The sequence below is a fragment of the Mesoplodon densirostris genome, chromosome X, assembly GCF_025265405.1.
Source record: "Mesoplodon densirostris isolate mMesDen1 chromosome X, mMesDen1 primary haplotype, whole genome shotgun sequence".
NCBI lineage: Eukaryota > Metazoa > Chordata > Mammalia > Artiodactyla > Ziphiidae > Mesoplodon > Mesoplodon densirostris.
In genome coordinates this window covers 36,628,309-36,653,192 of record NC_082681.1, presented here as the reverse complement: position 1 = coordinate 36,653,192, position 24,884 = coordinate 36,628,309, and the positions used below count along the sequence as shown (strand labels likewise).

General features: G+C 36.2%; 1 protein-coding gene across 2 annotated transcripts in view; it reads right to left on the bottom strand.

The window, feature by feature from the left end:
- Positions 1–6,285: 6,285 nt before the first annotated feature.
- The window catches only part of IL13RA2 (interleukin 13 receptor subunit alpha 2), a 52,810-nt gene continuing 34,211 nt past the window's right edge, over positions 6,286–24,884 (bottom strand). For both annotated transcript variants that reach the window (XM_060087653.1, XM_060087654.1), the window contains 8 exons: positions 22,623–22,774; positions 21,029–21,182; positions 20,380–20,500; positions 16,384–16,568; positions 15,295–15,440; positions 13,742–13,886; positions 7,162–7,277; positions 6,286–6,417 (listed from right to left, as the gene is read on the bottom strand). In XM_060087653.1, the coding sequence (XP_059943636.1) occupies positions 6,367–6,417; positions 7,162–7,277; positions 13,742–13,886; positions 15,295–15,440; positions 16,384–16,568; positions 20,380–20,500; positions 21,029–21,182; positions 22,623–22,774 (1,070 nt within the window). In that variant the 3' untranslated portion in view covers positions 6,286–6,366. The remainder of the gene's footprint in view (positions 6,418–7,161; positions 7,278–13,741; positions 13,887–15,294; positions 15,441–16,383; positions 16,569–20,379; positions 20,501–21,028; positions 21,183–22,622; positions 22,775–24,884) is intronic.

The window sequence follows — 24,884 nt, the reverse complement described above, 5'->3', positions numbered from 1 at the left end:
TACTATGATACTTTATATAAGGGACCTGAGCATCTGTGGATTTTGGTATCTGCTGTGGTGGAGGCGGGATGTCCTGGAACTAATCTCCCACAGATAACGAGGGACAACTGTACTTTAAAGGAATTGAGCAGGATGGCTGGGTAAAAATAACAATATATAAAACAAAGTGTTCCGATATACTAACAACCAATTACATTTATAATGGAAGACACCATTTACAAAAGCTGCAAACAGATAATTACTTAGGAATATATTTAACAAGAAACATGCAATAGCTATTTGAAGACAACTCTGAAATGTTACTGAAAAACACAATATAATACCTGACAAAATGGAAAGATACCTATGTTTTTGGATTGGAAAAATTTTGTACAGATATCAATTCTCCCACAAATTATTTTATAATTATGAGGAGATCTCAACAAAAATACCAATATGATTGGTGTGGGGAATAAAACAAGCTAATTCTAAAATATATGTGGAAAAATAAACATTTAAGAAGAGGCAGGAAATTTCTGGAAAAGAAGACTAATGAGCATGGAGGGCTATCCTTACTAGCTATTAAAGCATATTATTAGACTACATAGTTAAATAGAGAAGTACTGGTACATGACTAGTACTGGTACATGATTAGACTTGCAGCTCACTAGGCAAGAAGAGAGCCCAGAAATAAACTCAACTACACACACACACACACACACACACACACACTTCTTGTCTGAATGTGTGTCCCCACAAAATTCATGTTGAAAACCTAATGTCCAGTGTGATAATATTAGGAGGTGGGGCCTTTGGGAGATGCTTAGGTCGTGAGGGTGGAGCCCTCAAGAATGGGGATTAATGCTCTTACAAAAGAGAATCCACAGAGCTCCCTAGCCCCATTTCACCATGTGAGAATACAAAAGAAGTCGGCAATTCAGAAAAGGGCCCTCACTTGGCCATGCTGGTACCCTGATTTTATACCTCTAGCCTCCAGAACTGTGAGAAATAAATTTCTGTTGTTCATAAGTAACCCAGTGTGTGGTATTTTGTTATAGCATCCCAAGCGGACTAAGATACACACACACACATATACACACACACACACATACGCATACAAATTAAGTATATGATAAAGGTAGAAGGTGTCATTTTGCATCGGGAGAAGAGAGTTTGTTCAACAAATTGTGATGCAATTATTTAGTTACCTTCTGGAAAAAATATAAGCTTGAAAAATTATTTTTCTATACCCCAGAATTCACATATAATTTCCCTACCCAAAATGCCCTTTATCTATCTTTGATTGGCAATGCCCATTGTCCTTCCAAATTCAATTCAAGACTGCCCTTCCTTCCCCTTCTTCCTCTTGCTGAGCAACTCATCATAAGGCAATTAGGTGAGATAGATCAAGATAGGCATCCATGACAGGGAGGAGTGGAACCATAGTGACCCAGAGCGATATGTTAGAGGTGAAGTGGGGGTGAAGAGAATACCCATGCAGTCAGAGTAGCCCAGTATGGGGAGTCAGAACTCAAATAGGGTGAGGTGATAAGATCCACAAAAGCAGGGAAGGGAGGTGTGTAGTATGAGATGTCAGAACGTGATCAGGGTAAACAGGATGACCATGCTAGGACTTGTCATGGGCAGTCAGTGGCCAAGTGTGATTGAGAGGCATTCACAGAGCCGAGCAGCTTGACACAAGAAGTCAGTTTAGTGAGGAGGATATTAAATAGGAGGCTTGCCTGGCATGCAGAGTAAAAGCTTAAGTCCAGAGAAGAGGAAATCCACAAGGGGGAGGCAGGCTAGTGTAGAAAGTGAGCAGCCAAGCAAGGTGAGGAGGGCATCCATGCATGGAGGTGGGGCATCCCTGCATGGGAAGTTAGAGGCTGAGTGGAATAAGGAGAGTATCTGCACATGGGGGAGTTCCAGCACAAAATATCAAAGCCCAAGCAGGGTAAGGGGGGCATGTTTGTGAAAGGGTGGCCTGGAGTGGGGTGTCAGAGTCTGAGCAGGTTGAGAAAGGTATTCACATGGATTGGGGACAACCCAGCATTTTGTGATAGCTGAGCCTGAGGTGTATAAGGAGGATACACACATGCATGCATACACACTCACATGTACATTTCCCAAACTCTTGTCCAATGAGAGGAACTGGGAAATAATGAGTACATATAGCCCTTATATAGCCTTCTTTTATGTCATTATTAATATGATTGAATTTATGACTGTCATTTTACCTTTTGTTTTTTCTGACTCATGTTTTTTTCTTTCTTTTTCCGCTTTATTACCTTCATTTGTAAATGTTTTCAGTGTAGCATCTGAATTACTTTAAAGATTGTTCTCTACATTTATATTTATTTTCTTAGTGGCTAAGTGGACTTTCAGTATACAGCTTAACTTATTAGATCTACTTCAGATTTATACTAACTTAAAGACAGTGACATATAGAAATGTTATATAGCCGTATCTCCTCTTCTGCCTTTTTGTGTTATGTTTCCTCACCAGCAAAATCTGCATTTCTTTACAGCACCCTTAGACTTGAACTTCCTCAGTCTCTATTCCAAATAAAGTCAGGGAGAGCTACACAGCTCTCTGTTCTTATGGCCTGACTCTCACCCTTTGCAGAACCTCTGTGCTACTGCTCCAGAGATGGGGGCAGGAACTTTTACTCTTGCAGTGCCACCCGTTACAAGCAAGACTCTAGGCTGGGAGGCAGGAAGGGATGGGGCATCGCTGGTCTTGTGGGTTTGTCTCTCACAGAATGGAACCTCTGCCCTACAGGGAGACTGGTGTGAAGATTATTGAAGCCTAGTATTCTCAGCTTACTATGCCTGGGGTAGAGTTTCTGTCCTATGCATGTGAGCTGGGTGGAGGAAGGGAGCCTCAGATCTCTCTTGCCTGGAAAAGAGCTTCTGCAACAGAGCTGGGAAGGATAAAGAATGCTGGTGGCCAACCCCTCCTGGGGAGAAATCATTGTCTTAAACTGAAATGTGGAAAAAGAGCAAGTCCCGTGTTATTAGCTACACCCACCTGGAATAGAGTTCCCATTGCACTGAGCTGGGAAAGGTGGGAGGTAGGGAATAGTTCATGGTTCAAACGCCATAGACTCTAGCTGATCTTACCAAGATTTACCAGATTTTCTTGAATAAATGTTTCTCCATTTGCTGTAGGCTTTTAGAGCAATTTCTAGATACTTTAAATATTTGTTGTTTTTAAGAATTTTTACCAGTTATGGTTGTTTTGCTGATAGAGAGGCTCCATCGAGCTCCTCATGCCACCAATCTAGGAGTGCTTTTTCAAATAACTTATTTTTAGAGTGAATGAACCTAGGACTGTTCAGAGCATGGAAATAATAATGAATTCCCATTTTAGCTTTAACACTTTAAATGTATTATTTAACCTAAGTTTTTCCTTATTTATAACATGGGCACTTTATATACCTCTCAGATTGTGATGAGGATTGAAAGACTACTGAAATAGTGTTATATAAAGCACCTAGCATAGAAGTTGACTCATAGTAGACACTCAATAAATGTCACTTCTCTCCCCTTCAAGCAAATGACTGTCTCAGGCTGGATGGCTATTTTAGTGACTATCACAGTGTCTGGAATATGGTATTGTGCAATAAATGTTGAACTGGACTGAAGGATGGACAAATGAATGGATGCATGGGTAGGTGGTGAGTGATTTCTAAGGTTCTAATTATTGATTTACTGATATAAAAAACCAGGGGTGATGTCCAAAATGTTTTAATGGTACATCCTGAGAAAACGAAATCAGAACTGATGCTGGCTCTCAGGAGTGGCTACATAATTAACAGGATACAGTAGAGAGTAAAATATGGGGCCCCTTCTTCAAAAATGATTAAAAATTTCAAGATGGTGACAGCAGATCATTAAACCATGGCTGAGGCCCTTCCAAGCATCCAAGAATAGGGCCCTGTGTAACTGCACAGAACATATACCCACGAAGCCATCCTCACTCACTTTTGCCCAAGAGTAGGATCCTAGGGAACTCCTGATACAAAAGGTATTATTCCTTAGTTGCTGGGATAGCCCAGGGGAGGGGGGTTCAAAGTAAGGGGCTAGGACAGCCCTAGGTGGCAGAAGACAGATGGCCAAGAGGGGCACCATGGCTTAAGGCACTCTGTATATACCAAGCATTTGGGAAATATTCAGTACCTTAAAACTCTATCATAATGCAAAACAAAAAAAGAGAGCGATTTCAAAAAATTCAATTTCAAAAAACTCAATTTCAGAAAATTTGGGGTCACATTACTTAAAGGTTAATAAACCTATACAGCTAGCAAGCCAGGAGTTCCAGGGGTCCTTTTGCAAGGTCCAGCTCTGTCCAGATTTGGTGCCACATGGTTGTCATAACCAGTTTATTGGGGCAATTCTGGTAGGGACTGCTAAGTTTATGGCAGGAATTCCAGAAATCTTTGATTAGAAGAGCTTGCTATGCATGTTCTGAACAGGGGAATTGAAATACTAGGTCCCAAAGATCCACTCAGCCTCCAAGGATGGGATTGCCTGCGATTTCCCTGCCTAGCCATGACTTCTCCCCTCCACACTCCTTCTTCCTCCCCACAATCCCTTAACACACTAAGAACAACTTTAGCAAGCCCTGAATTGAGAGTAATTTGCCAAACATATTATGTCTTAATTCATATTACCTTGGGGGTTTTAATGTTTAACAAGGATAGGTCTACTTAAGGAAATGGTGGTGCATCCTATCACTGATTACAAGTGATAGTAGAGGATGGTATTCTGGTTTACATCTCAGTTTTAGCTCTTTTTTCCCCTTTTAGAGATAGATGATCAGTGCCAATGATAGTCAAAGCTATAGTTACTCTGCCCATGGGCTTACCTCTCCATTATATTATTTTAGTCTTTTTCATTCTAGAATACTGCAATATATTAGTGTTTTTCAAATTGAATGTGCAAATGAATCACCTGGGGATGTTGTTAAACTGCAGATTGCTAATTGAGTACGTCTGGGTTGGGGTCTGAATTCTCCATTTCTTCTAATAAGCTCCCAGGTAATGCCCACTCTATTGGTCTGTGGACCACAGAGTAGAACCATTATGAATAATATTATATATTGATCCAAATTAAAACTTGATTGTAACCTGTAGGTCATTATTCTCTAAATTTTAAAGTAACTGTCTATAACTAGGTTGCCACGTCTTCTCCTAGAAGTCAACTGTCAATTAGTCTGAAGTTTGCATATACTTTGAAAGGCTTCTTACTGATTTCAGAGGCTTGTGCCTTTTGGTCTCTGAACTAATAAAAGAAAAAAAAAATCACACCATCAGAAAGTAGGAAATACTGCCTGCCAACTAGTATAGGAAACTCTCAGGCTTGTATTGTGTACTTTGTGACATCTGAATATTTCGAATATGATCTCTAGTCATTTCATTATTTTCAGCCTTTTAAGCACTGCATTCTTCCCACCTTTTGATGAAATGTGAAGCACACATTTAGACTATGAATGTATTTAAAACTTCTTGCTTCTTATTAATCCTCTCCACAGGTTATTTTTAAAGCCAAACAACCTTATTCATGGTGAATACTTTCATCCCAAGTGCAATGTTAAAAAAAACTAGAATCTCATCTTCCAAGATCTGACAATATCTCTATGGCTCAGTGCAAGTCACAAAATCACACTGCTTTATGAATACATCACAGATTAGATTCTGACCCCTCCCTTGACTTTTATACATGCAGCACTCTCATCTTGGATTGAGGAATGTTAAAGAGAAAAACCACAGGCCCAAAAAGGCATAACTTGTGCTAAAGCCCATGATACCAAACCTAGATTTAACAACTAACCTAACTGCAGTTTTGACCTTCCCCAGAAATGTAATCTTAATCAACCAGCCTGGAATTTTCTGGTCAGCACCAATGAGGTCATCTGCCACATAGGCCCTCTACATCCCCTAAGAGGAAGAAGAGGCAATCTGCATGATAAAACCCTTTCCTTTCCCTTCCCCCTCAGAAAAGATGTCTTGGCCAAAAAATAAGCCTTTCTTTTTTCTTTTGCTAATAGGACCTTGTTCCAGCCTTCTTCCTATAAACACCTTTTATTTTGTACAACCCCTTAGAGTACCCTTCTACTTGCTAGATGGGATACTGCCTGATTCATAAATCATCTAATAAAGCCAATTAGATTGTCAATTTAATTGGTTGAACTTTGTTTTTTAACAAGAAAAAAATCTGTTAATAGAATTCAGATAATTTGCTACTAGTTGAGGATTTTAATAATCTAATGCCTATTTAAATACAACAATGCTTTCAAGGTAAGATTTATTCAACATTTGGGGAAAAAATTCAGTTTGATAACACTCTTGTTTAACATTTGGCCATAAGCCTGGAATTTACTGAGTCAGCCGTGTATCTCCTGATTAGAAAAGCCTTCTTTTTCTGTATGAAAAATCTGAAATTAAGAAAGAGCTCCATTATTAACAGTCATTAATAACACAAACTATTTCACTTACATTAATAACTCAGAGAAATAGACAAAAAAGCATTCAGCAGAGAAATAAAGCAAAACATTTCACACACATTCACAGTTCTCATTATCTTTAAAAGACTTGGCATTAAGATATTTTTTCTCCAAGTCACACTTCCTCCTTAAAGCTCACCAACCCATAGTGGTCCCTCCATCTTCTGAAATTCTATAGCATTATCTGTATAACTCAAAGAGCAATCAGCTAAAATCAGCTCATAATGAAGGTTATATTTTTTGTATAGATTCTAGCTCCTCCAACTAGAGTGTAAGCTCTTGGAGGGTACGCACCAAGTTTTTTTAATCTTTTGCCTGTGGCACACTAGTAGTATATCTCAATCTATGTCCATTTTAAGTCACTCTTTCCTTTCCCCAATCCTGCTTTTCTCCTGTAATTCTCATATTTTTCCTTTATCTAGAGGTAGTGTTTCATGTTCTAAAGCATTATTCTTATATTTCATTCAAAAGTAAATCCACCCCAAAACGTAGCTTTTTAGGGTTGATTTTTAAAATTACCGTACTTTCCCTGAAGACATTATCATAGTCTACACAACATCAATGAACACTCACAGTGTACAGGCAAAATTATAAAATGTAGGTCCATCAGTTCTAAATGCAAAATATTTTTTATCTACTATCTCAGACTAAACATTGTAATGTCATACAACTTACCGTTTTCAGCAAATTTTTTTGCTTGTACGAAAGCAGGCAAGCTATTAACAAAACAAGTAATGAGACAAAAGCAAATGGTGTCAAGGAAAATATTAAGGTTTCCTTCCATGTGTCACCTAGGATTAAAATCACCAAAAAAGGGGGAAGGGTTAGATGTGTACAATTATTTTAAAAACTGAATTATTTTATAAATAAACTAGTAAATGGTGAAGAAGTGAGTTAAACTTGGCAACTTCTGCCATATTTGCCAGTACCTAGATACCATAGTGATGCTTGAGAACAGCATTCCTTTCATTTGTGCACTTTTTTGCTGTACTACTTTACTGAACTGTGACATCTCTTTATTTTGCTTAGAAAAATAACTACCTAAGGCCCCATTCTTATTTTCTTATAGGATTTTGTTTAAAATTTGACCTTGCGAATTTTTCATAATAACAAAATGATAAAACGTTAGCCAAGTGATTAGGTAACCATGTCTTGTGTATCTCTTAACTCTCAATAACTCAAATGTTTACATTATATCTATCATACAATGATGTAGTGAGTGAAAGCAGGTCTTCAATAAAAGTCTCAGTGCAAATAATGGAGCTAGTCTTTCAAGGTCATGTTTTTAAAGTTGCCTCACATTCTGGATCCTAAAGAGATGAGGTTTTTCTCTTCTTTTCTTTCTTTTCTTTTTTTAGGGATGAAGTTTTAATGGTTCGTCTGCATAGCAAGAAATGAGCAATCACTAGATAAACTTAAAAAGTACACAAAGCTTGTCCTTCTAAAACTAGTATCTCCCACATGTTCTGAAATACTACGGAACACTTTGAATCCTAGGCCTATATCTATACTCAAACCTACCTCCAACCCCACATTTTTCTTTGTCCTATTCCCTTAGGATCTTATTTTCTACTAGAAAATTACCAAATTCATAGGCTCAGTTCAGTTAAGAATTGCAAGGATATAATCCAGAGAAATGACTAATAATGTAAGTTTTTTGGCATGCAAAATTAACAGTGGGAAAACAGGCTTCTTTTGTGAAGTTCCAGTAGAGTTAATCTTATAGTCATTTCCAAAAAAAATTATTGTGCTATTTTTCTATAACTTAAAACATCCAATAAGAAATGTCCAAAAGAACTAAAGACCACACGCATCTCAGGAAAGTCGTTGTTCCTAATCTGAAATTTATTAATATTGTACCAAGAGATACCCATCAGGGCAAAAGAAATCTCTCAAAAATAACACGGTTAAGTGTATATTAAAAAAATTTAAAAAACAAAAACAAAAAACAACATTGTAAATCAACTATTCTTCAATTTAAAAAAAGATTGCATATAAAATACATAAAAGGATGTATATTTTGAGGATATGCCTAAAAACTCACCATATCTACTTTAAACCATGCACTGAATAATAACAAGATATAATTCAGGGCATGACTTTCTCAATGTCAGTTCTACAGAGTCTCCAGATTTCTTATATTAGTTTCAAAAATGAAAAACAGAACAAGTAAGTATTCTTTCTGATTCTATATATCTTTAGTTAATTGAGTTCTTCTTCTCTCTTCCTATTTTTTCTCCATAGCCCTTAGTGATTATATGATATATTTGGCTTCTTTATTTATTGTCTATCTCTACTCAACTTGGGAATAAAACATAAATTCCATGAGGACAAGGATTTTTTTTTTTACTGCTATATCTCCAGTGCCTGAAAGAGTCTGACACATAGTAAGTGCTTAATAAATATTTCATGTATGAAAGAGAACAATGATACCACTATATTAATAGGGAGATTACAGTCAAACACAAATTCTATTATAATGGAACAACATAAAAGGAGATGAATGATTGATAGAAATGCCATTATGTTGGCATCTATATCTGTATATGTATTTATATACCTTTATGTGAAAGAGCAATGCTGAGTTAATCTCCTTCAATTTCAAACAACTATTAATATTTTCTATTAAATATGAATAGACCAATCACAAGCACTGAAATTGAAACTGTGATTAAGAATCTTCCAACAAACAAAAGCCCAGGACCAGATGGCTTCACAGGCGAATTCTATCAAACATTTAGAGAAGAGCTAACACCTAATCTTCTCAAACTCTTCCAAAATATAGCAGAGGGAGGAGCACTCCCAAACTCATTCTACGAGGCCACCATCACCTTGATACCAAAACCAGACAAGGATGTCACAAAGAAAGAAAACTACAGGCCAATATCACTGATGAACATAGATGCAAAAATCCTCAACAAAATACTAGCAAACAGAATCCAACAGCACATTAAAAGGATCATACACCATGATCAAGTGGGGTTTATTCCAGGAATGCAAGGATTCTTCAATATACGCAAATCAATCAATGTGATACACCATATTAACAAATTGAAGGAGAAAAACCATATGATCATTTCAATAGATGCAGAGAAAGCTTTCGACAAAATTCAACACCCATTTATGATAAAAACCCTGCAGAAAGTAGGCATAGAGGGAACTTTCCTCAACATAATAAAGGCCATATATGACAAACCCACAGCCAACATCATCCTCAATGGTGAAAAACTGAAACCATTTCCACTAAGATCAGGAACAAGACAAGGCTGCCCACTCTCACCACTCTTATTCAACTTAGTTTTGGAAGTTTTAGCCACAGCAATCAGAGAAGAAAAGGAAATAAAAGTAATCCAAATTGGAAAAGAAGAAGTAAAGCTGTCACTGTTTGCAGATGACATGATACTATATATAGAGAATCCTAAAGATGCTACCAGAAAACCACTAGAGCTAATCAATGAATTTGGTAAAGTAGCAGGATACAAAATTAATGCACAGAAATCTCTGGCATTCCTGTACACTAATGATGACAAATCTGAAAGTGAAATCAAGAAAACACTCCCATTTACCATTGCAACAAAAAGGATAAAATATCTAGGAATAAACCTACCTAAGGAGACAAAAGACCTGTATGCAGAAAATTATAAGACACTGATGAAAGAAATTAAAGATGATACAAATAGATGGAGAGATATACCATGCTCCTGGATTGGAAGAATCAATATTGTGAAAATTACTCTACTACCCAAAGCAATCTACAGATTCAATGCAATCCCTATCAAACTACCACTTGCATTTTTCACAGAACTAGAACAAAAAATTTCAAAATTTGTTTGGAGAAACAAAAGACCCCGAATAGCCAAAGCAATCTTGAGAACGAAAAACGGAGCTGGAGGAATCAGGCTCCTGGACTTCAGACTATACTACAAAGCTACAGTAATCAAGACAGTGTGGTACTGGCACAGAAACAGAAAGATAGATCAATGGAACAGGAGAGAAAGCCCAGAGATACACCCACGCACATATGGTCACCTTATCTTTGATAAAGGAGGCAGGAATGTACAGTGGAGAAAGGACAGCCTCTTCAATAAGTGGTGCTGGGAAAACTGGACAGGGACATGTAAAAGTATGAGATTAGATCATTCCCTAACACCATACACAAAAAATAAACTCAAAATGGATTAAAGACCTAAATGTAAGGCCAGAAACTATCAAACTCTGAGAGGAAAACATAGGCAGAACACTCTATGACATAAATCACAGCAAGATCCTTTTGGACCCACCTCCTAGAGAAATGGAAATAAAAACAAAGATAAACAAATGGGACCTAATGAAACTTCAAAGCTTTTGCACAGCAAAGGAAACCATAAACAAGACCAAAAGACAACCCTCAGAATGGGAGAAAATATTTGCAAATGAAGCAACGGACAAAGGATTAATCTCCAAAATTTACAAGCAGCTCATGCAGCTCAATAGCAAAAAAACAAACAACCCAATCCAAAAATGGGCAGAAGACTTCAATAGGCATTTCTCCAAAGAAGATATACAGACTGCCAACAAACACATGAAAGAATGCTCAACATCATTAATCATTAGAGAAATGCAAATCAAAACTACAATGAGATATCATCTCACACCAGTCAGAGTGGCCGTCATCAAAAAATCTAGAAACAATAAATGCTGGAGAGGGTGTGGAGAAAAGGGAACACTCTTGCACTGCTGGTGGGAATGTGAATTGGTACAGCCACTATGGAGAACAGTATGGAGGTTCCTTAAAAAACTACAAATAGAACTACCATATGATCCAGCAATCCCACTACTAGGCATATACCCTGAGAAAACCATAATTCAAAAAGAGACATGTACCCAAATGTTCATTGCAGCTCTATTCACAATAGCCCGGGGATGGAAACAACCTAAGTGTCCATCATCGGATGAATGGATAAAGAAGATGTGGCACATATATACAATGGAATATTACTCAGCCATAAAAAGAAACGAAACTGAGCTATTTGTAATGAGGTGGATAGACCTAGAGTCTGTCATACAGAGTGAAGTAAGTCAGAAAGAGAAAGACAAATACTGTATGCTGACACATATATATGGAATTTAAGAAAAAAAAATGTCCTGAAGAACACAGGGTAAGACAGGAATAAAGACACAGACCTACTAGAGAATGGACTTGAGGATATGGGGAGGGGGAAGAGTAAGCTGTGACAAAGCGGAAGAGTGGCATGGACATATATACACTACCAAACGTAAGGTAGATAGATAGTGGGAAGCAGCCGCATAGCACAGGGAGATCAGCTCGGTGCTTTGTGACCGCCTGGAGGGGTGGGATAGGGAGGGTGGGAGGGAGGGATACGCAAGAGGGAAGGGATGGGGGAACAGATGTATATGTATTACTGATTCACTTTGCTATAAAGCAGAAACTAATAAAAAAAATGGTCAAAGTGAAAAAAATTTTTTTTTCTATTGATAAAGCCAGTATACTGTGAAGTACAATAATATTTTGCCTCATTCTCAAGATTTTTTAGTTTATATTGCTATTTTTTTCTTCTATGAAAGTTTATTTTCTTTTTTTAATTTTTTTTTTTTTTTTTTTTTTTTTTTTTTGCGGTATGCGGGCCTCTCACTGTTGTGGCCTCCCCCGTTGCGGAGCACAGGCTCCGGACGCGCAGGCTCCGGACGCGCAGGCTCAGCGGCCATGGCTCACGGGCCCAGCCGCTCCGCGGCATATGGGATCCTCCCAGACCGGGGCACGAACCCGTATCCCCTGCATCAGCAGGCGGACTCTCAACCACTTGCGCCACCAGGGAGGCCCTTCTTTTTTTAATTTTACATTGGAGTCTAGTTGATTAACAATGTTGTATTAGTTTCAGGTGTACAGCAAAGTGATTCAATTATACATATACATGTATCTATTCTTTTTCAAATTCTTTTCCCATTTAGGTTATTACAGAGTACTGAGCAGAGTTCCCTGTGCTATACAGTAGGTCCTCGTTGGTTACCTATTTTAAATATAGCAGTGTGTACACGTCAATCCCAAATATATTTAATTTAAACATTTCTTTTATCATAAATCACTTTAAATCAGTGTTGGAAGTGAACGGAATGTGCATTTTACTAATGATGACATATTAATTAGAAAAATATTCATTAGGCACAGTACCAGACACTCGAAAACAAGTGTATGCTACCTATCCTTGCTTTAAGATTTCTGTTCTCTTGAAAATTGAAAGCATAGGAAAATATTGATTAAAATAGGCTTCCCCACAAAAAACTAGCATATTCTCTTTACTGACAGTCAGAAAAACAAGATGTTGATGACTGAACTATAACAAGACTCTTAAACTAGTTAAAACTGAACATTAGATTTTCCATAAATCTATGTTCGATTGTGGTGATTGCTAATTTATCTTCTCTGTTTATAGACTATATGCAAGAGTATTTTGACTTCCATAATTACAAAATACACTGAGAGAAAATTATTTTGCTAGCCAATAGTAAGCAAAATAGTTTAGTTACTGTTCTTTTTTTAAATATATTTTCTTCAATAACCATGTCAACATATTTTATGATTGTTCATTCTTTCTAACATTTTATAAATGGATTCCTTTAACTCTCAATAGGGAAAAGGCACAGACTATAAAAAAGTTGAATAATGAGCACATAGTTTTTCAAAACCATATAAAGAAGGCACACAATAATGTCAAGATTCTGATAAAATACATATATACTTGTAAGTAAAACTTCAGAGTAAATGTACAACTACAATTGGTACTAATACACGCAGATTTGGTTAACATCTAGTTAGTATATAAGAAGCTTGAGAATAGTGCCACCATACTTTGGAGCTAAGACTACCACTGGAAAGTAACCCACTAGTAAAATCAAAGCAAAACAGGTAAGATTAGTTTGTCAAATGAAAGTAGGAAGAATCAAACAGAATCTATTAACTCTTGAAATGTGGAAAAGATACAGCTCAATTAATGTTATAGACATCTATAAAAATATGGAATATAGCCAATATTTTATAATAACTATAAATGGAGTATATATAACCTTTAAAGATTGTGAATCAGTATATTGTACACCTATAACTTATATTTCAATAAAAAAAATAATGAAGAAGAGTTGACCCTATGACCTTCATAACCAGTGTCACTGAACTGTAGTGACCTATGACATCCAGTAAGTCATCTTCTTCCTCAAACAGTGCTAGAAATACTCTAGTTACTGTTATTTTATCTTATACCTTTCCAGCATTGTTCATCACTCCACTCACTCCATATTCCATCATCTGAGCAATAAATATTTACTTTGCTCCTTACTAAAAAGCATAATTGGTGGCTTCCACTTGATGTTCTTGTGATGTATATTTCATTTTCAACTGTGGTAGTCTGAAAGCCAAGGAAAAAATGAGATATTATTATTTGGTCTAACTGCAGCTAGCCACACCCAATTTGATTTGTCATTTTCTAAGTGGGTTTTGTTACATGAAAGAAATGCATCAAATGATTAGAAAGGTATATACCAAAATCCTAACAGTGGTCATCTCTCTGTATGGTGTTTTATTTTTCATTTTTTTCTTATTTATATTTAAATGTTTTTCTATAGTGATAATGGATTACTAGTAGTAAAGGGCATGTGTGACAGGGCAAAATTCCTAAGTAGTTTTGGTGCTTATGACACCCATTTTGGATTAGTGTCAAATTTCCCAGATTCCATAAATTGGAAAATGCTATATATACTGAGTTAGCAAAAAGAGTCATCATGTGAATGTTGTTTCTATGGAAACTGTAGAGTTCATATACACAAAGCTTCTTTTTTCCCTTATTCTTATTCTGGTTAATCATCTAACACCAGTGTAATAGTGCTCAGGGCTTGGCATGAAACTACCCCTTCCAATATGAGAATACACAAGGCTGGACGATCTCAAAACAACCAAAAGAAAAAAATCACTGAAGTGATTACTTAAATTTTGCATTTCAAAGAGCTGAAGAGTGTTTCTCATCCAAAATAACAGCTTTTCTTTTGTTGTAACTTTTCTTGGGAGACAGCATAATGTAATGTAGGTTAAAGTGGACTGGGAATAAGATCTGGATTCTAGTTCTAGCTGTGTAATTTGATTGTAAGTCAACTCACTTCCTTGGGACTTGTAAATGTATTCAACTCCCAGTTTTCTCATCTGTATGTGAAATGAATTGATTAGAACTAATGGCTCACCTACTTGTCTCCACCGCTCCCTAAGTTGGAAACCAATGAATAAAATTAACATATAACACAGCGGGGCTAAAGGCATCATCACATTGCTGGTGCTGGGGGGTAATCAGTCTTGGAACCATGGCTTACTTCCCCAGTTAGCCTCTCTTCCCTGCTACAAGCAATTCTCTGGTAGCCCTGCCAGGCTCTATTCTGATTTTGACCTGATAGTTGCTCCTCAAGAAGTGGTTTTTATGTTTGTTTGTGCTTTTTGTTTTGTGTTCTTTTTACATGAGGCCTCTTCACAATCCGTCTTATGCATGTGCTTGACAACTTTAATTTTTTGACATAATATTAGAAACAAGTGACTAGATTATCTCTAAGGACCTATGTAGCTTTAAAATGGGTATAATTGATTGATAATACTTTCAGACTGCAAGCATCTTTCTTTTGTCCACTAGATTATTTGGTTTTCTGGAAGTTAAACTAAGGTACATGTCATGTTCTATTCTTCATGTGGATAGCAACTGAGTTTGGTTCTTAAGTTTGCTATTTTATTTAAAAGGCTATGTTCATGATTTTCTCAAATAAACGCAATATCCATACCACCCAGGTAGTATCATCTTCTGTGAATTCAATTTCATAAATGAAACACTTTGCTGGAATAGGTCCTTTGGGAATACTCCACTTCAGGTTAATTTCCTCTGAATTCTTCACAGTAAGACTAAGGTAGTCTGGTGGCAAAGGTTTAACTGAAAAGCAGAAGGAAATAATTTCAACATGGAGGTTACTAAAGTTTAGCAGTGGCCCTTATCAAAAGTTAGGGACACCTACTAACAGAAGCCTCCGGGATAAATTAGGTGGCTCAAGACTATTCACTATAATGTGAATTAAAATCAAAGCTGCTTGCCAACCAAGATTAGTTTATTAAGAAACCTGGTTATTTTGGGAACTCATGTTTTGATAAGTCACATATTGACAAATATTTAAGTCCAAGAGAAAAGTTAGATGATCCAAATCATTACAGTCATTTTTCCATTTTATAGCATTAGAAACAACTACCACAACAAATTACTACTACTATTTTTATTAATAGCTAATTCTTATTTAGAGCTTATGATGTGTCAGGCAGTGAACCAGGAATGTTACGTCATAAACTTATTCATGTCTCACAATAAATCTATGAGGTGGTCCTCTATTATCCTCATTTTACTGATAATGAAATTGAATCACGTTAAAAGTAACTCACCCAAAGTCATACAGCTAGAAAGTGGTAAATTCAAGGTTCAGACCCAGGTATGCCTGACCCTAGAACCTGTCATCCTCATAACTGTTAGAACTGAGAACACAAACTCAGAAAATATCCACCCATTTGCCTATTGAGGCCTGGGAATAAGTGATTCCATAATTACTCCATCACCAACACTGGACAAAAATACTTTATAGCAGACAGACTCAAGCTGGGAAACAAATTGTGAGTTCTAAATGAAAATGATGCTTTATACTCATTCAATTCCTTATCTTCCATACTTTCATATTTAATCAGTGCTTCCTCATACTCTGTTGGCCCCCAGTTTTCTGGCTTTGCATTTCTGTAGGTATCTCTTTTATCTCTATCTCTATCTCTTCTCTTCCACATGGTCGATTGTAAATGGCCTAAACTGGAAACATTCTGAAGTTGTTTGTTTACCTCACCTATATTTTGAAGCTGAAAAATGAAATAGCTGGGTCTGATAAATTGGGATTCTGATGATCCATTAACACAGATGTAGAAATCTTTATAGTCTGATGACTCCAAGTAGGGAAACGTGCAACCAATATTTTTTCTGTTAGCCTTGATGTAATCATCACACTGTAACGCATGGTCCAAGCCCTCATACCTGTAAAAAGAAGTGTTGTAAGAACTGTGTTTACCAATATCTTCTAGTAGCTTGGTGTTCAATTTTCAATTATTTTAGGATACTAGGTAAATAAAAAATCATTTAATAACATACAATATTCATTGAGCACCAACTATGTGCCAGATCCTATGATAAGTGCTAGGGCTACAATAGTAAGGAAAGTAGAGATAGGCCATGATTTTACAGAGCTTACAATCTGGTGGGAGTCTTTACAAAATCTCAGATATAAGGCAAGAATTCTTACTCATATACTTAGGTTATGTTGACTCACCAACAGGATTTGAGAATCAAAGAATAAGATTCCTATTAAGAAAATATGGGGTTTATATTGATAATCCTAAATGATACTGCTTTTTTTCTATTGTACTGGAGAACTTGTTAGAAGAAAACAGATTTTTTAATAAGAAAACAGATTTAAAAGTAGACTTACAAGATGGCCAAAAAGCATGTGCAAAGATGCTCAACATCGCTAATTATTAGAGAAATGCAAATCAAAACTACAATGAGGTATCACCTCACACTACTCAGAATGGCCACCATCAAAACGTCTACAAACAGTAAATGCTGGAGAGGGTGTGGAGTAAAGGGAACCCTCCCACACTGTTGGTAGGAATGTAAATTGGTACAACCACTATGGAAAACAGTATGGAGGTTCCTTAAAAAACTAAAAATAGAACTACCATATGATCCAGCAATCCCACTCCAGGCATACAGCTGGAGAAAACTAATTCAAAAAGATACACGCACCCCAATGTTCACAGCAGCACTATTTACGGTAGCCAAGACATGGAAGCAACCTAAATGTCCATCAACAGAGGAATGGATAAAGAAGATGTGGTACATATATACAATGGAATATCACTCAGCCATAAAAAAGAATGAAATAATGCCATTTGCAGCAACATGGATGGACCTGGAGATTACCATACTAAGTGAAGTAAGTCAGAAAGAGAAAGACAAATATCATATGATATCACTTATATGTGGAATCTAAAAAGATGATACAAATGAACTTATTTATAAAACAGAAACAGACTCACAGACTTCAAAAACAAACTTATGATTACCAAAGGGGGAAGGGATAAATTAGGAGTTTGGGATTAACATATGCACACTACTATATATAAAATAGAAAATCAATAATTACCTACTATATAGCACAGGTAACTTTACTCAATATTCTGTAATAACCTATATGGAAAAAAAATCTGAAAAGGAATGGATATATGTATATGTATAACTGATTCACTTTGCTGTACACTTGAAACTAACACAACATTGTAAATCAACTATACTCCAATATAAAACAAAAATTAGGGGGCTTCCCTGGTGGTGCAGTGGTTGAGAATCCGCCTGCCGATGCAGGGGACACGGGTTCGTGCCCCGGTCTGGGAAGATCCCACATGCCACGGAGCAGCTAGGCCCATGAGCCATAGCCGCTGAGCCTGCGCATCCAGAGCCTGTGCTCCGCAACGGGAGAGGCCACAACAGTGAGAGGCCCGCGTACCGCAAAAAAAAATAATAATAAATTAAATATAAAAAATATATAAAATTAAAAAAATTTTTTGATTAAAAAATAAAAGCAGACTTACAAAATATTGTTACGTTTAATAAAGTGAATTAAAATCCTCTGAGGATATAATACACATCAAGAGATAAACCTCAGAAAAGCCAACAGGGGCTCAAAAAGAAAAAGAGGAGTTGTTTGGCAAGTAAATATCTAATTCCCCATTCTCCTAGACAAGAAATGTTGCCATATCATTGAAAGTTAACCTCTTTTCAGTAATAAAGCTAATGGGAATTAGGGGAGAATTTCCCTACTGATTTCCAAAGAAACAAATGCCTGGTTTATTTTCCTAAAGAATAACTTGTAATACAAAATTAACATTATCTGTAAAAGCAGCCAAAATCCCATTTGCAATGAGGCTAATCTAGCAGCTGATAAGGTGCTGGTACAAATATCTGGACTCTACTGAATTCACTTTATGCCAAGTATTTATTTTAGGCCAAGTCTGCAAAATTGTAGTCTCTGGTTTAGTTCACCTGGTTAGAGTTTGGGATATTTGCCTTCTAGGCTTGACTTTACATAATTTACTTTATGCCAGTGGAAAGCCTCATGGTAACCCTTATTTTCCAGTCTCTAAAATGTCAATATTTATTCCTCACTACTTTACTAAGGTGAGGATAAAGTTATGTTAAACATGAGCTACAATGAACAAGAGGACAGAGACTTTGCCTTATTCATACTTCCTTTTATCTAGAACAATGCCTGGCATTTAATAATTGCTTAATATTTATTGAATTAATGAACAAATAAATTAGAACTTAGAAATTGACCCATGCAATTCCAGATGAGGAAACTGAGACCCCAAAACAAGAAATTGTTTGCCCAAGACCACTAAGTTAAGTGATGCCATAATATGGATTAGAACCCAGTACTCAGGATTGTTAATAGCTTATACCATATTGCTTATACATTGTAATTTTCTAAAGAAAAACACCATGATAATTTGTGCCTGAGACTCACAAAGAGTAATGCTTTGTCCTCTCTTGTTTTTTCTGTTATTTAAAAATACATAAGTTCTGATACTTGTCTATCAACTTACTGATGTTATTATCATCCTTTGGTTCATTCATTTAATGAATATTTAGCGATAATCTACTATGGGCATAGCACAGCAGAGACAGTCAAGAGAAGTATCAGAAATAGTTTGTGCCCACCAATCTCTTAAAAATTTAAGAGAGGAAGGAGACAAAAATTTAAAGGTCATCTGGACAATAAGTAATTAAGAACTATAATAAGTAATAGTTCAGAGAAAAACTGAACAGAAGCTAATGTGAGCAGTAAAGGGTTAATGAAATTGAATACCAGATGGGCCTTGAAGGATGGATAAGGGTTAGTGAAAGAGAGAGTCAGATGGTATTCTAGGTACCAATGTACACAAAGGCATAAAAGATCAATCATAACATGGATAGAAAAATATGTAGAGATGGGTCTAAATGGAGCAGAACATTCACATTGGTGGTAGTAGAAGGTAACGTTGGAAAGGCAGTGATGCAGTGAGGCAGAGACTTGAATGGCCTAGACTTTTATCCTGGAGGCAATAAGTAGCCACGGCAGGTTTTTGCACAAAAGAATGGCATATGAAAATAGAAGAATAGGAAGATAAATCTGGCTACAGTGTGCAGAATGAATAGGAAGGGGAGAGACTAGAAGCAGAGAGACCATCATTTGGGAGGCTTTGGCAATCATCCAGGTGTGGAACGTGGTAAGTCTGAAGAAGAATTCTTACAGTAGAAATGGGAAGTAAAGAACAGATGTGAGATCTTGCAAAGGAGTGTCATTGTTGATTATGGTGATTAATGTTACCATGAAACAATTAAGGAATGAAGGAGATAGAAAATTCAAGATGGTTGTAAGTTTAAAAGCCTTAGTGACAGTTAACAAAGGTAGGAACGTCAGAAAAAGGATCAAAAGGCAAGAATATGAAATATGCCAAAACTTTTTAGGTTATAACTCCATCTATCTAAAAGATACAAAATATTTAATCCAGTACAGAAACAATGACTGCATTCCTTATTATCGCCCATAGAGTGCCTTCTAGTAGCTACAGCCTAAACCTACTTACTCCCATTGAAAATCCCAAATAATTGTAAATAAACTTCATCATAAATACAACTCTGAAAAGATATAATGAATTTAATTTAATGAAAATACAGTTACTCATACTGTGGATTAATTTTGATAGATACCTTCCTAATATGGAATTCTTATTATAAAAATACTTACCAATAAAACAAGTTGTAATTGGTATCAGAATGGACACCCATGCCAGGTTTCCAAGAGCAAAGTAAATATTGCCAGTTGTAATATACACAATCCATATCCTGAATTTTAGTTTCCTGATTTCCTAAGAAATGAAAAAACTGTGAATGCTTGAAAGACATGGTGATGAATCATATGGGAAATAACCATGCAATTTTATTTCATTTCCTTTGACCTCTCCACTTGATTTAGCAATCAACATAATGAGGAATATTCCAAAAGGAAGTTGTTGCAAATCACTTCACTGTAAGTGGAACATGCAAAATCAAAAACTTTTGAGGGCTTATTTACTGGTACTAGTGTAAGCATATGCAAAAGTACTAAATTAATAATTCTAGGATGCTCTGAGCAGTTGCATAAACAGTCACATGCATATTTACTAATATGAGCCCAAAACTGGGAACTATATTAACCTAATAAGATGTAGGTTTTGCCACATGTGTTTGCTGATTTAAAGAATTCAAAAAGGCCAGTCACCCACTCCTAAGAAGGATTCTCTTTTGTGCCACATTCTCAGTTGTACATGTAATCTGATGTATAAAGGTTAAGGGACTTACTTCCCATATAGATTGTTCTGACAGTATTAAATACGAAAAGAGAGCTTTGTTTTAACCTTGTGGTGATATCCAATAAGTAGCTTCTGACCATGAACTTTGAACTTCTGATCCGTTTGTGCATTGCCCTAGCAGAATTGTGTGTATCTTTGCTTCAACACCTTTGTTAAGATCAAACCCATCTTTGTAATGTAGATTCTTAGTAATGATCGTCTGTTTGATAAAAAGATGAGACAAAGTTAAGCTTAAAACAATAATGGTATCATGAGCCACATTTGTAAGGCTAAAAATTCATTAACACCCTGGAGAGTTCCCAATATCTAAGAAATTCCTGGTGATTATCTGATAAAATGTCCCAGATATATTTCTGGCAGAATTCACTTCTGCATATTATATCATTTGATGAGATCATTTGAATCTTAGCATCTCATTAAAAAAAATTCTGGAAAACAAAAAAGGCTCTATGGGAGGAACTTCTGAGCTATAACTAAGTTGAAATTGAGAGAGAATTTTCATGTACCATATGCCTATTACATGACAATTTATCACGTTTCAAATATCATATGAACTCTTCAGGAATCATATAAAATCTTGGAGGTACCTGAAGAAAGCCAGACAAAGTGTGACCTCCTGAAGGACTAAAATCATGTATCATTTATCCTTCTATTAATGATACCTAGCTAGTGGAGTGCTTGGAGAAAAAAGTTGCACAATGAATGTTTGATTTGAATTGTCCCTTGAAACAACCTAGCTGAATTAGGAAAGTAACAGAATACCTTGTACAACCAAAATCTTTGAATAAACATGCTTGTTGACTATGTAAATAGTTAATTCAATAAACTTTCACTGAGCACTTAATACAATATATGCACAGAACCGTGCTGTGTTCTGTAGGGAGAGTACAAAGATAAATAAGGCTTGATTCCTACAGAGCAAAAGCTCACATAGCCCAGGAGCATATATAAGACCCATATACAGGTATATAAGTAACTGAAATATGGTAAAATGTGTAAGTACTCTTCAAGTCCATATTCCATGGGACCAAGTTTTCTTTTTTCCTGTATTTCCAATGGTAGACTTAATACTGGGTGGGGTGAAAACAGATGTTGCAGGATGCACAGGAGATAGCAGCAGGCATGCAGCTTATATATATATTTTTTCTTAAGAACTTTTATTCCATGATACAATACTTTAATGAGTCATAAATCAATCAAAAGCTGATTTAATGCAATGGACATTGTAATTACTATTTCAGAAATAACTGAAATGTCCACTCTTTTCCAATACAAATAAAAGAATTGCCATTTTATGCCTAGATAATTCAGGAGGAAAATGTGGTGAAACTGTGAAGAATATTCTTTTTTTTTTTTTATTGGAGTATACACTGCTTTACACTGCTGTGTCAGTTTCTGCTGTACAGCAAAGTGATTCAGCTGTATACGTATATCCCCTCTTTTCTGGATTTCCTTCCCATTTAGGTCACCACAGAGCAGCGAGTTAGAGTTCCCTGTGCTATACAGTAGGTTCTCATTAGCATGCAGCTTATATCTTAATAATAGCTATTGAGATACAGGAACAAAAGTAGACATTGACATCAGGAATCACAAGAAAACTAATAATCATTTCAATATCTTACGTGCATGCTTTACTTACCTTCCAGCTTGCACTATCAATGTTTCGATACTTTAATTCATATTCTACTGTGCATTCCTTAAAGTTATCCAGAGACAGTGGAGGTTGCCACTGCAAATAGAGATAGCCTAAATATCCAGGATCCACTATTTCAAAATCCTGAGGAGGATTAACTGAAAAAAATCAATAAAATATTTTAATTTTTATCCTGTATCTTACGACAAAGATTGCTAACTCTGGATTACTTCCATATGTCCATCAACTGATGAATGGATAAACTGTGATATATCCATACAATGGAATATTATCCAGCCATAAGAAAGAATGAAATACTGATACATGCTACAACATGAATGAACCTTGAAAACATTAAGCTAAGTGAAAGAAGCCAGCCACAAAAGACCACATATTGTATGATTCCATTTATGTGAAATATCAGAATAGTCAAATCCATAGGGACAGAAAATCGATTAGTGGTTGCCGGGGGCTGGAGGGAGGGGAGAATGAGATGTGACTACTGAATGGATTTGGGGTTTCTTTTGGTGGTAATGTAACTATTCTGGAATTTGATAGTTGTGGCTGTTACACAACTTTGTGAATATACTAAAAACCACTGCCCAGTATACTTTAAAAGGGTAAGTTTTATATCCTTTAAATTGTATCTCAATAAAGCTGTTTTTAAAAATCTAGGTTACTGCTACATAGTTGTCCCTTCTTTAAGGAATTGCATATGTAAAATGTGACTTAGCCAAGCTAGGTAATAAGTTTTCATGGAAATAAGAAATTCAACATGGAGTTATCTCTGTGGTCATATAGACCAGAATTTAGTCTAGGATGGGAACACTTTATTACCTAAATCTCTCTCATAGCAAGAATCAGTCAGTATTAATCCTGTGTTTACCATATGTAAATAACATCATGGCCCACACGAAAAAAGGGATAGAAAATACAAAATATGACTACTATGGCTAAGCGCCTTAAGAATTAGGAGAGCAGGGGCTTCCCTGGTGGCGCAGTGGTTGAGAGTCAGCCTGCCGATGCAGGGGACACGGGTTTGTGCCCCGGTCTGGGAAGATCCCACATGCCGCGGAGTGGCTAGGCCCGTGAGCCATGGCTGCTGAGCCTGCGCGTCCGGAGCCTGTGCTCCGCAACGGGAGAGGCCACAACAGTGAGGGGCCCGTGTACGGCAAAAAAAAAAAAAAAAAGAATTAGGAGAACAGGCAGATCTTGTTGGTCCATTCAGGATAATTGAATCCTCTAGTCAACTGAAGTTCAGAGCTATTTGTAGAACATGGCAAACCAGAGCCACTCTTTGGAAGGGCTCAAGAAAAAGTGACAGGCAGCTGAGTAGAGTGACAGGAAACAGCCTGTTTTATTTTGAGGGGGTGGGGGCAGTGGGAGGCAATGGCTCCCTCATCTGGTGATTTAAAAAGCAATAAAAACAAACAAATTATTTTATAAATTTACTAAACCTACTAGCAAATCTAGTACTATAGTACTGTCCTCATGTTGCCTTTCTGCTAATAATTTCCTCTCATTTTTGCCCTGTTGTTCATTTTAACACTTTACTTCATATTACTTATTGAGGTGAGGAAAAGAATCAACAGAAAGAAATGGTGGCACAAATAATGATTTGAAATGGGACCCACATGAACCAATAAAGAAGGTTTCTATTGAGGATGAAATGACAATACTATTGTTTCAACTTTTATGATTAGAAATCTTTGTTAAATGCATTGTTCTTTTTTTAAATTTAATTTAATTTAATTTAATTTAATTTTGCTTTTTATTTTTTATTTTTTTATTTTTTGCTTTATAACAAATTAAATCAGTTATACATATACATATGTTCCCATATCCCCTCCCTTTTGCGTCTCTATCCCACCCCTCCAGGCGGTCACAAAGCACCGAGCTGATCTCCCTGTGCTAAAATGCATTGTTCTAACTACCTTCTGCAATGAAAAGTTCATTAGACATGATTTAATAATTCTGTAATTATTTTAAAATTTTGTTTTAAATCTCTGTATTTTTAAAATTTATCTAATTGTCTTAAAAGTTAAGGATAGTAATAAAGGAAAGTTTTCAGTTAGTTGGGTACCAGGCAATGAGGTTTCGGATAATTAACTTCTTTGTAGAAAAGACTACACAGAAAAGTATGGAAAGTGTCTTTTAGTTTGGCTTTTATCCCACAAAATGTTTATTATCATCAGTTACCTTATACATGAGGCTGACTAGTAAGAACATATCTTTTGTGTGTGGACTCCCTGAAATATTTCCAATAAC